This window comes from Vulpes lagopus, chromosome 19 (assembly GCF_018345385.1).
Source record: "Vulpes lagopus strain Blue_001 chromosome 19, ASM1834538v1, whole genome shotgun sequence".
NCBI classification, from domain to species: domain Eukaryota; kingdom Metazoa; phylum Chordata; class Mammalia; order Carnivora; family Canidae; genus Vulpes; species Vulpes lagopus.
The window spans coordinates 49,159,064-49,172,252 of NC_054842.1; the positions used below are offsets into that span (position 1 = coordinate 49,159,064).

The window sequence follows — 13,189 nt, forward strand, 5'->3', positions numbered from 1 at the left end:
CCCTTCTCTGGGCACGGACTCACAGCCAGTCCTGTGACTCTTGTCAACATGGTCTTGCGCAGGGATGGCTACCAACTAAGCAGTCACTTGCCTAAGACACTGAAACTAGTTTCTCAAAACACTGACTTCATCAAAACCAACTAAAACAAAAGAACGTTAAGGACAAAATGAAAGGCAGGGATATGAATATAAGGCACCTGTTAGTATTCTTTCAAAAACATAGGAGTTGCCTTTTTAAGATATCCACACTGTCACTAAATTACTTGGATTTGACATTACAGTAATCAGAAGAGTCAATAAACCAACCAAATTCATTTGAAGAATACAAATGAAAACAAAGACCAGTAAATTCAAAGATTTCAAAATTTTATGTAATTTTAAAACAAGACTGGAATCAAAAATTATGTCAGAAGGGCCCAGAACAAGAAAACCATCACAGAGGTATCATTTCCTATCTTTCTAATTAACATTTCATATACTAAACTGAACAGCCAAAGGATTTATCAAATTCAGCATGATGTATTCTTCAGTCTACCTTACAGTAATGAATAAAAATTTTAATGAGGTAGCTTACTTATTATTTTTTTTTAAGACTATTTATTTATGAGAGAGAGAGAGAGAGAGAGAGAGAGAGACAGGCAGAGACACAGGGAGAGAGAGAAGCAGGCTGCCTGCAGGGAGCCTGATGTGGGACTCGATCCCAAGACTCCAGGATCATGCCCTGGGCCAAAGGCAGGCGCTAAACTGCTGAGCCACCCATGGATCCCATATGTGCACTAACATTATATATCTAAGTTAGAGTTTTTAAAAATAAAGTAAAATTTACCAGTTCCATCAGGTGTTTTATGGACAGTGACACTGCTTCATCTGATGGTGGATCCATTAACCTACTCAGAAAATAAGCAATTCCACCTAGCCTTAAAATCTGGGGGAAGACAAATATCATTAAACAGACATATTGACATTAACAGTTTAGTCCTGCCTGTCAATCACTTGAATAAAGCATTAAATCCATACATGATTTTCAAGTTACTACTTTGTAAATTACTCACCAGCTCTATATTGATGGTAAAAGTAGCTGGTTAAAATCTCATAAATTAAGTTGATTACCAATTATCTTCAAAATAAGGTTAATTGTATTAGAATATATAGAAGGTGGTGAAAAATGGTGAGTAGTTTCTCATGTAGTAACAGTGCACAAAGCTAACATTTACTGAACACTTACTATATGCCAGCTACTGTTCTAAGAATTTTATATAAGCTTAATTCAAATAACTTGTCAACTAATAGAACTAGCTTGTCAAGGGAGGAGCTGGGATTCAAACACAGGCAGTACAGCTCTAGAGTGTACATGATAAAAAATGTGGTTAATAAACTTCTGAAGGAAGTTTAAAAACAGTACTAAACCCTCCCCCCCCACCCCCATTCCAGATGATATGGAAGGAACAGGGGCCTATGGCAGGGGAGGGGGCTGGTGTCCCTGAATCTCATGCATATCCAGAAAGGCCTGGAAACTTCCATTTTGTTGAGGCTTTTGGTTATCACACACACACAAAAACAAAAATGCATGGTAATAATTCTTCTTCACAGATTAATACGATACTTTCATCTCTATTAATGTTGAAAATTATAACCCTACCCTCCATTTATTTTAACTCTCCCACCTAATTTACCTTTATTTGTAAACAAAGTTCTTCTAAAGGAGTTCTCAAAATTTCTGGCAGTTGATAGTCATCCAGAAGGCTTGCTCGAAGCCCATTATACAGATGATAGCAATGACCAGGTTGAACTCTTAAAAAAAAATAAATAAATAAATAAGAAGAGCATTACTAATGATTTTCTAGAACTCCAGAGAGTAAGTAGGGAAAGTAGCCAATATCTATATTTCAGTAAGCTACACCATAACTTACTTAATACTTCATTTTTATTAATCACAAATTCTTTCTCCCCATTTGTTTAATAACCCTAGATCCACTACCCCTATATCCTAGTTTAAGAAACAGAAGATTTTCTCCTCCAAACAACTATCTGGTTCCCTATTTCTAACTTACAGATTCCAGATTGCTGCACTTAATAACAGCAGTCTTCTGAGGTTTACTTCTGTCTGCCCTATATTTTATGATTTTCTGTAACATATCCTAGCATTATGTAACCTGTCTGCATTATTTAAAAAGCTTTTAAGGATGTGCTTAGTGAACTCTCAGAGGGATGCTGGAAATTTTTTAATTGTTAAGGTTTTCTTTAGTGATGTGAAAGGACAATGTTAAGGATAGATGTGCAGGGGTGAGGGTATTCATTAATTTTCAAGCAGAATAAATATCTTATGAGCTCTTGCTGCTACAGAAGGGGAATGCCATTTTCCTATGTTAATAAAAATAAATTCTAAAAATCTTAGGTATTTTTGTCCCAAGTCTATAATGATCCATCATTCATTAATATAACATGCCCATAGAAACTAAGAGTGCCTTCACTGAGGACCATAGTTTGCCCTGGCATTTAAATAATTATCAATCAGGCTTTGCTAAACAAATTTACATCTATGGACCCTACAAGGAACTATGTTCCATCTGAACTAAAACACTTTAATTCTATAGTTAACTTCTATCAAGCTAGCAGGAATGAAAAATTAGATGAAATATAATACTTCAATTTCTCTAATTGTTTTAAGGATAAATCTAAGACTAGTATGTTTACTAATCACATAGAAAAGTGTACCAAACAGTAACTACTTCTTCAATCAGTATCCAGTAGTAGTAAGTCTGCAGGACAAAATCTTAGTCTTGGTGGATCCCGAAATCAAGTTATCCCCCGACAGCTGATTAGAAAAGTACAAATTCTTAGAGTAAGCCATGACTTTGCCTCAAAAGCACCAACTGTATAATCTAAATAAACGGTCTCCGAGTTATAATGGGATAATCTGCAAAGATTACAGGTGAGACAGCTTTACTACATACAAATATAAAACAAAGCACTGATAAAACGATATATAAAGTTTTCTTCCAAACAAAATGATCTATAAAGTTTTCTTTCAATTCTTCTTTCCTTACTTAAATCAGTATCTGAAGGCTGATGGAACACTTTAGCTCTAAGAGGCAAAAGAACAACTCTCTCCTACAACTCCAGACAAGATCCTACCAGAGTTAACAGCTGTGAAAATACTGTGAAGTATGCATTAAAATGAGTAAGTGCAGTTCTCTGAGTTAAGGTAAATCATTTTTCCACCATTAAGAGAGACGTTATTTCTTATGCCTACCACATCAAGGGGGAAAACGTATGTTCCCTGTGTTTTCACTGGTAACTGAGTAAAAAATCAGTATAGCTATAAAGTAAAAGACTAGGAGCCCAGACTGGAGCCAGACCAACTTTTAATTTCTTTATACCTTAACTTCCATACCCTTAAAAAGGGCATCATACCATACCTCACTGCACTGCAGTGAGAAGATTGGATATTCAAATATTACTCATTCTCATGATTATTAGTAATATGTGCTTTCAAAAAAAAAATACAACAAAATTACACATAACAGAGTAAGAATAAATTAAGAATAAAGAATAATTTTACTTAACTAGATGGAAGAACTAAAAGCAGAAGAATCATGAAATAGCAAAGAAATTATGACTAAAAGCACTTTCAGACAAATGTTCCATCTTACCTTCCAGCTCGACCTTTCCTTTGTTTGGCATTAGCTTTACTAACCCACTCAGCAGACATTGTACTGATGTTGTTTTGTGTGTCAAAGTGTGTTTCTTTTATTTTTCCTCCATCTATCACATAAACTACATCATCTATGGTAATGCTGTTTGGAAAATAGATATATGAAATATTAAAAATACATCAAAAGTACATAACCTCTAACAGGCCTACAGATAGGGATTTTATAGCATTTTCTTATTGGTCAAACTGATTTAGCAGTTTGGGATCTTCCCTATTGTTCTCGTATTTACCATTACAGGAATTAAGCAGTTAATTATAGGCAGCATCAGGAGCTGCAGTGGCAGCTAATTCTATAGATGACATGATAAATTTTTATTTGCCCACAAACTTCACAGCTTACTTAATGACTTTTGTATACCTAGCTCTGTGGGCCCCCGTGCCAACGTTTAGTATCAGCTTCCAGAGCAAAATTTGGACTGTATAGACATATTCGTACTTCCAAATGAATATAAAAAATTTTAAAGGCTATTCACAACTGATTCAAACATGACCCCCAACCAAAAAAGGTAAAAACAAAATTGACCTCAGCTCCCACACTTCTTTATTAAGAAGGCTTTAAACAAAAACACTAAAATGGCAATTTGTAAAGAGGGCTAAAACATTATGGGATTAAAAAACAAAAATCAAAACCTATGCTCTCTTCAATGCCATGACTAAATTAAAATGAAATTATGTAAAGAAATTATGAAAAATCTTTTGGAGATAACAAAGTATAAGGTATATTAACAATCTATGGGACTCAAAACTAACAATCATCAGTAGTTGATATTTAAAACAATCTTTACCTAGTCTCTGCAATATTAGTAGCAATTACTATTTTCCGAACACCAGGAGGGGTTTTTTTAAATACCTGTAAAAACAAATCAAAACCCCAAAAGTACATTAATTTCTAATACATTATTCTTGCAATTAGAAGAGTTACTTCACATAATATACTACTGACTTTTTAGCATTCTGTGTTCACTCATTTACATATGCATCTAGTATCTATAGATATATTTTATAGGTATACATCATTTTCAATACTATAGAATTCCCTTCTGGTAACACAAACTAAATCTCCTGGATTCTGGAACCTTATCACAAACAAAATTTCAAATGAAATACTATTTGGGCAACCCAGGTGGCTCAGCAGGTTAGCACCGCCTTCAGCCCAGGGCCTGATCCTGGAGACCTGGGATCGAGTCCCACGTCAGGCTCCTAGCATGAAGCCTGCTTCACCCTCTGCCTTTGTCTCTGTCTCTCTCTCTCTCTCTCTCTGTCTCTCATGAATAAATAAATTTTTAAAAAATCTTAAAAAAAAATCATTATTTAAATTTACACAATGTTTTTTAACAAAAGCTGAAAGTATATGTCTTTTTATGTAGTCAAACTTTTGAGAGAGAGGAGAGAGAGTTAGTTTAGCAGTAAGAATTAGGAATTATCCAAAACTATGAGTAAGGGCACCAACCAACCAGGTAAATGCCAAACTCATCAGAATGAATGTCTGGTTATACCATCACATATAAGTTTCTGAGATCAGACTGATTAAAAAAAAAAAAAAAGTCTACAAATACCAAATCCTACAAACAATGGCACCCTTTACAAAGCCAGCCAAGTAGCGATTCTCTCTCTATGTCTCTGCCTCTTTCTGTCTCTCATGAATCTTAAAAAAAACAAAACAAAACAAACAAACAAAAAAAAACAGCAGCCAAGTAGAAGGAAGACAAGACATATAGTCAAGTACCACCTGCCTATAATGCAAAGAAATGCATACATTCATCTCCTCATTTATACAAAACACAAGAGAAAATGTGTTTTCCAATCTAGTCATATAATCTCTAGCAAAGGAATATGTAATTTACTATTAGGGTGTCAGAGAGGAAGTACTTCCACCCTGGATACTTTTCTGTCTGGTCTTCTGAACTAAGTCTTTTCTCTTTCCTCTTGTCTTCCTTTAGGTATGTACTTTGTATCTAAATAAACTGGCAAGGCCTTACTCGGCCTATGGTATCAACAGAAAAGATATTAAAAGTCCCTCAATAGAGATCCCTGGGTGGCGCAGCGGTTTAGCGCCTGCCTTTGGCCCAGGGCGCGATCCTGGAGACCCGGGATCGAATCCCACGTCGGGCTCCCGGTGCATGGAGCCTGCTTCTCCCTCTGCCTATGTCTCTGCCTCTCTCTCTCTCTGTGTGGCTATCATAAATAAATAAAAATTAAAAAAAAAATTTAAAAGTCCCTCAATAAAAAACGTCTTTCTCACAACCCTGAGATCACGATCTGAGTCGAAATCAAGAGGTGCCTACACGACTGAACCATCCCAGGCACCTTGTCTTGATATTTTCTTACAAAGGAAGTGGAAAAGGTAGAAGGGAAGATGGATTTTCTTCTGATCCATCTCATCTTACCTGTGCCTACAAACACTGCAGTCCAGAAAACTACCTTGCCTTTGAGAATGTGGTGTTCATTCTAACTAGGGATATTCCTGAATCTGACGAGATAGAACATTCAAAGCCATAATAATATATTAATAAAAGAGGAAATCTCATACCTACAAATATACTAATTCTGTTAAATAAAAATCTCAAACATCAAGCTGTAGTATGTCACAGATAACTGAAACCCAAGCTAGTTATTGGTGAAACCAATCTTTAAACTTTTCCCTAGGAGCACCTGGGTGGCTCAGTGGTAGACCATCTGGCTTTGGCTCAGGTTGTGATCCTGGGATCGAGTCCCGCATGAGACTTCTTACATGAAGCTCCCTGCAGCAAGCCTGCTTCTCCCTATGCCTCTGCCTCTGTCCCCCACCCCCCGTGTGTCTCATGAATAAATATTAAAATTTAAAAATAAAAAAATAAATATTTCCCTAATGTTGACAAAACTATCATTTGTTAATTATCCTCGGTAATTAAAGTTTTTGTCCAATTATACCCCGAAGACTCATCTGCAAAAGTTCTTAAAGAACTACTTTTGTATAGATTACTACTTGAAAACTCACCTTCAAAAACATAAAAGATAATAAAACACACAACCAGCAGCCCTTAAAGCTCATCTCAATGTGAAAGACAGAGGTTGAATAAACTTAACAACATACCTGTGTCTGGTTAACTGTAGGCATCAGTGAATGTAGGGGTATAATAAGAAACCTGTCTGAAAATTAAAAAAAGAAAATTAAACTTTAAGATATATAGTTGCAGAAAAGCTCCAGCAAACAGACTTGGAACAATGAGATGAGATGCTAAGCCACATAATTCTTATATTCCTATGTATAATTAGAGTAACTTTATTCTTTTTATTTTCTTATTTCCTTAGTGCTCCAACAAATTCTTGCTCACGTTTTATGCTGTCAATTTATTTCACACTGATAAGTACATTCCCCAAATTCCTAAAGAATGCTTAAAGTTAGGAATATCTTTTCAAATTGTGATAGAAAAACATCATTAACTCCATTCCCATCACTTAACTGAAGACCAAAAAATTTTCCCTTAATATGAATCTAAGTTTATAGACTCTGGGTGATCCTTATTATTTTAATCAACAGAGAATATGTGAATTTTTAGAGCACATTACTTATGAAATTTCCACGTCCCCCTTTTCTTATTTATTTATTTATTTATTTATTTATTTATTTATTTATTTATGATAGTCACAGAGAGAGAGAGAGGCAGAGACAAAGGCAGAGGGAGAAGCAGGCTCCATGCACCGGGAGCCTGATGTGGGATTCGATCCCGGGTCTCCAGGATCGCGCCCTGGGCCAAAGGCAGGCGCTAAACCACTGCGCCACCCAGGGATCCCCTCCACGTCCCTTTTTAAGTTAAAAAAATAATGAAACAACACTGGGTAAATATAATGCATTCCAGAAGTGACCCACATTTTTAAACATAATTTCACTAGAAATGTAAGAAATCATATTCCTATTTTTAAGTTCCAAAATGAAATAGTCCATTCGTGATTTTAGCCAATAGGATTTGGTGTAGTATTCGTGATGAAAATGAGGGAGTGTTAATTAAGGAAGGGTATCACGTTTAGCTATGGTTACAAAAAAATGCAACCTGACTTAAATATCTAGCAAGTATCCAAATGACTCAAGATAGCTGTATTTCCCCAGGAGAAAACAAAACAAAACAAAACAAAACAAAACTATTTTTATTCAAAGGAGCTATGATGCTCCCCCACACTCTAGGACCCTCTGAATAAGGGTTACAAATCTTAAAAAGTAGTAAAAAGTGGTCAAGCAACTGATAGTACTAAAAGGATGCTCTGAAAAAAAAAAATAAAAATAAAAGGATGCTCTGACTTACTTGTCTCTGTGACACAATATGAAATACATCAAATCAGTCAATACTCAAGCCAAAAATATTTACCTTGAACTGGAACCGTAATATGTAACTTCCAGTTTATAAAAAGTACAGGTAGGAAAGGATCAAATGAAAGGACACTATAATGATTCAGATTCAGAAAAATCTAGAAAGTATAGGTGGACCTAGTCTTTTCCACAAGTCATTACCATGAGGAAAGTGAGGAGGGTATGAAAGTGATTATCTAGAGTAAAAGATTTATCTGGTTTACATTTTTCTGTAATTTGAACAAGTTAGCTCTAAAAGACACTTTCCAGGAAAAACTGGAATATAGACTGGGTAACTAGACAATGCTTAAGAGTTAGGTATGATAATGACATTGTAGTTATATAGAAACATTGTGGTTATATACAAAATTTTCTATTTTTAGAGATGCATATTTTTTGAGGATAATGTGACATCTGCAATTTACTTTAAAAAGGAAAAAATTAGAATACAAAAATAACTGCTGCAATGAAGTCAATGGAGTATGATACACATGATGATTCTCTAGCTGTCAGTTTAAAATGTTTCATTACAAGTTAAAAAAAAATCAGCTGCCAGGTAAAACAATGAAAGTAAAAATAATTCCACTGAAGACTATAACTGGGATAAAAATAGTTTATAGTGCTGATATTGTGAACTACAGTAGTTAATGGGAACAAAGTCTATACTCTTAAGAAATAAGATAGTTGTTAAGCATTTGATAAATTGAGTTTTAAGATTCACCTTTCAGTCAGTATAGAGTTAGACCAATTTTTTGCCCCTTCAACAATGGCTAACAGTGTAACCAAGTATTAATATTAAGGCTAAATTTAAAAAATAAGACTTGAGAAAACATTAAACTTTGGAAAGATTTTCTTTAAAAAGAATTGAGCTGGTAGTGAAAGTATAAAGTAGTACTTCCTTGAGAATTACTAAGTTAGAAAATTAATAATCGATTACAATAATCTATAGTATCACGTCCTTTTCCACATTCCCTCCGAAATTATAGTATTACACATTTTGGTATATCTGTATTTTTCTTGGTAAATACATACACATATACTCACATTTTTTTTTAATACTTAAAGTAGATCATACAGTAGCATTTATTTTGGGGGTAAGAGAGGCCAACATTAGAAGGTTCAGCCAAAAAAAAATCCAGTTATTTCAAGAAAAAAAAAATCGTTTAATCAAGACTATGCTTTTTCTTTAGAGAAACGTTATCACTGACCAGGAAAGAGAAATCAGCATTTCGTTACAGAGCAATCAAAGTAATCAAACAAGAACATTTTCCAACTAGAGAATAGTAAATAATTTCAATTTTTTAATAATAATTTCAATTTCAATGTAGAGGGCATTACTATAGCGGGATTTAACGAAGAATGAAAAATACAGCTCTACTATTTCAGCCAAGAAAATTAGATAGAAATATTTTTAGTGTTTTTGGAAAATATGTGTCAAAAGCACTTCAACAGATTAAGATTAGAAATTATAATCAGAACTATCAAATACTACAGAGAATATGCTTAATATTTTACTGACTTAAAATAATTACTCCTGAAAATGCTCTGGCTGAATTTTATGGGAGAACAACGGCCTCATGTATTTCTCTAAGAAGAGATTGTTTCTCAAACATGCTACTAAAGCATCAGAATCACCTGACGAATTTTTAAAAACTACAGATGTTTAAGTCACATTCTTAGATTTGGAATAAGGATAGGGTCTGAGTATTTGAATTTTATTTTTTTTAAAGATTCATTTATTTATTCATGAGAGACACACAGAGAGAGGCAGAGACACAGGCAAAGGAAAAGCAGGCTCCTTGCAGGGAGCCTGATGTGGGACTCAATCCCAGATCTCGGAATCACGCCCTGAGCCGAAAGCAGACACTCAACCGCTCAGCCAGCCACCCAGGCGTCCCTGAGTATTTGAATTTTAAAGAAGCACCACTAGCAACTCTGTTGTACAGTCCAAGATGAAAAACACTGGGCTAAGGGATAAATTCAACCTTTTCTGCCCAACTAAATGCAGCAGTGAGTGAAAAAAACAACCTCAAGCTCCTAACATCTTAACTTTAAGGGCTCAGTATTATTAGGCAAATTTAGGAAAAGAGGTAAAATACGCTTATCATCATACCAAATAAAGAACTTTACCATATACCTAACACCTTCATCTTGTGACTTAGAACTTTATTTTTAAAAGAGAAATGAAAGTGAGAGTGAGAGTGAGAGAGAGGGAAAGAAACAGAGAGATACTCAGCCTGGGCTTAAGACCATCAAGATCCTACAGTGAGGTAGCCTTAGAAGTTAATACAATTAAAAAGAACATAACCATGCTACATATGATTTAAATGCTGTTCTTGAAATTGCAATAAAATAAATTAATACCTGATTTAAACATCACTTGTGACATCAAGAGGTCATGTAAAGTGCTGATATTGTCCCAGCCTGGTAGAAAGACCAATATTGCACCATCCTGTATGGAGGGGGAAATAACCATTACAAAGGATCAAGTAACAAACACCCTAAAAGTAAACTTCTGTGCACACCTGAGTATTCATTAAAATTCTATTAGCTCAGGAAATTTAGTTACTGATTATAACTAAAGAATACAAGTTCAATTTTTAAAAATAGGATTTATAATCCAAGTATTTCCATTTGTTTAGTCTTTCCTTTAAACAGATCAAATGCCTAAATCTTGGTATTTTGATATTTCTACTTCTAGTGTCAAAGGAATTTCTTCTATATGCTATTTTTAAAAAACATGTAAGAAAATTATTCTTGTTACATTAATAAAATTAAAACTATTTCACCAAAAAAAAAAAACAAAAAACTAACCTCTTCTTCCAAAACAATGTGTCGGATAAGGGCAGCAATCAAATTCAGATCAACTTTATCATCATCTATCATTTCCATAACATCTACAGTACTTGCAGAATATCTATCAAAGTTAAATAGAAAATCATGAAATACCTAATAAAGTTTCTTAAGGTCCAACCTGCTATAATAGCTTAAAATGAACTCAATCAGCAAATGGGGAAAACATATAGAAAAGAATTACTGGAATAACAACAGTTATGAACAAATTCAAGAGGACAATCTCTGCCTTTTTGTTTTAGTCATTTATCCTCTGTGCTAATTAAAAAACAAAACAAACACCCTACTTACCTTTTTCGCAGTTCCCTTACATAATCTGGCCAGCGTTCTTTATAGATTGCTTCTTTTTCTTCTTTTTCTTGTCTATTTACATGCCCTTGCATGAAACCTCTCTTAAATTGAGACCTTTGTTCCTTTTGTTCTGGAACATATCTAAAATTAAAATATTCTTAAATAGCTTCACTTTTTGGAAACTCTCTGGTTTTAGCAGATATGACATTTTACATTCAAATTTTTCTTTACATTCAAATTTTAAAGAACATTTTCATTATGTTTTCTAGTGAATGCTATTAAATACTTGTTTATTTGCAACTATTCATTAACATACAAAATGAGATAAAATTTTTAGATAAAAATCCTTCTCTACCAAAGTATATAAAACCCTGTAGATCATTAGCAATGGAAATAAAAAAATTTAAGAGTCACTTTTTACCTTTTAAGTTTGCTCTACAAAATTAACATTAATGTAAGTCCAAAATAATAGTAAATGCCTAGTGGAAGACTCCGATTTTGCATATAGTTTCCAAACCTGAGTGCACATAAGAATCCCATAGAGAACTTATAAAATACAGAATCCTGAATCTGATCTCTGATGATTTGGATTCAGTAGGTCTGGTTGGGGTCTGCTATCTAGGAATTTTAATTAGTGCCCCAGGAAATTCAGATAGTTTATAAACCCAAACTTGAGAACTGTTTAATTCTGCTCAGTCCTACTGTCAAAGCTAAACAGCAGAGCCAGAATCAGTAATCAAGTCTCTTATGTGTCAGTCCAGTATCATGTCAGGACTCCGCCATGCTGTGGTGACTGCTAAAAATAGAGGGTGTATCTGCCTAAGAATGCCATCTCCTAATGTAAGTGGGTTTGGAGAGGCATGGAGGTGGGAAAAGACCAAAAAAAAAAAAAAAAAAAAAGAAAAAGAAATTAACTGCATTTGAACTCCAAAGCCTCTCAGACTTTGCCTAGGGGAGAGTACTTAGACGCAACAGGAAACTGTGGAGTGTGGGCTTTAGAATTAGACAGAACTGGACTGAGGTCCATGGTCTGCCACTGACTACCCTGTGTGGCCTTGAACCAGGTATAAATCTCTGTCCTCTGTCCTTTGGTTTATTTGAGAAATTAATACTCTTATAATAATATTGGCATGAAAATAAAAGAAAAATCCAATAAAGCACAGTGCCTGACACATAGTAGACACCCAAAAAAAGGTTAATCCCCTTCCCTATTCAGTACCTGTGACCCAGGATTCCCCTAAGTCTTCGATACATATAGAGGCATCAACTTGAGGTAGGACAACCTGAGACAGAGATTAGTCCTAGTCAGCAGGATGGACCCACAGTTGGCTCCCTTCCCAGCAATTCCAAGAACCAGAGGTAACCTTCAACCCTCCAGCCCAAGTGCCCAATGACAACCCTCTGTATCACCACACTCTGTTTCCTTTCCTCTTCCTTCCCTGTATTGCAGCTCTTTTGTGAAGGGAGAGCTGGGGGTTACTGCCTGAAAACTTCTGTCCCAAGGACTACCCTCTTTCAACTTCCCTCTTATAGCTGACTAGGGGATGAGAAGTGCAAAGACACCATCCTTCTGCTTCAAGAGACCCTTTAGCTACAGTTCCCTGAACATTCTCTGGCTTCTAGGGAGCTTAAGAAAGCAATTCATCACTAAGTAACTTTAGAGTACTGTTTCATGAAACTTCATTTTCACTGCTGTCAAGCTGCCCCCCGTTATTCTATCAGAAAACAATTTGTGCCACAGTAGGAAGTGAGATGAATGGTGGAATCGAAGAAGGAATGCATAATAGAACTTATTGATGACAAAACCAGAGCATGGAAGACCAAGATTCTCTCTCTCTTATACTTTCAGTATGTTCTACCCTGACATACCCTGACATACTTCCCATACTTGCCTTCTCTGAGTTTCACTGCCTTCCTGACTTGCCCAGTCTATCCCTACTATATAATCTCATTCCCAATACGTTCTTTACTTCCCCCTTAATGGGTCAGTCATACTTTATATGACA

At 35.0% G+C, this 13,189-nt stretch overlaps 1 protein-coding gene across 1 annotated transcript in view; it reads right to left on the bottom strand.

The window, feature by feature from the left end:
* The window catches only part of DHX36 (DEAH-box helicase 36), a 52,495-nt gene that overhangs the window by 19,350 nt on the left and 19,956 nt on the right, over positions 1 to 13,189 (bottom strand). The window contains exons 10-17 of the mRNA XM_041734054.1: positions 11,184 to 11,324; positions 10,854 to 10,956; positions 10,404 to 10,491; positions 6,789 to 6,844; positions 4,501 to 4,565; positions 3,654 to 3,797; positions 1,674 to 1,791; positions 827 to 925 (exon numbers count right to left, since the gene is read on the bottom strand). Coding sequence (XP_041589988.1) covers positions 827 to 925; positions 1,674 to 1,791; positions 3,654 to 3,797; positions 4,501 to 4,565; positions 6,789 to 6,844; positions 10,404 to 10,491; positions 10,854 to 10,956; positions 11,184 to 11,324 — 814 coding nt within the window. The remainder of the gene's footprint in view (positions 1 to 826; positions 926 to 1,673; positions 1,792 to 3,653; positions 3,798 to 4,500; positions 4,566 to 6,788; positions 6,845 to 10,403; positions 10,492 to 10,853; positions 10,957 to 11,183; positions 11,325 to 13,189) is intronic.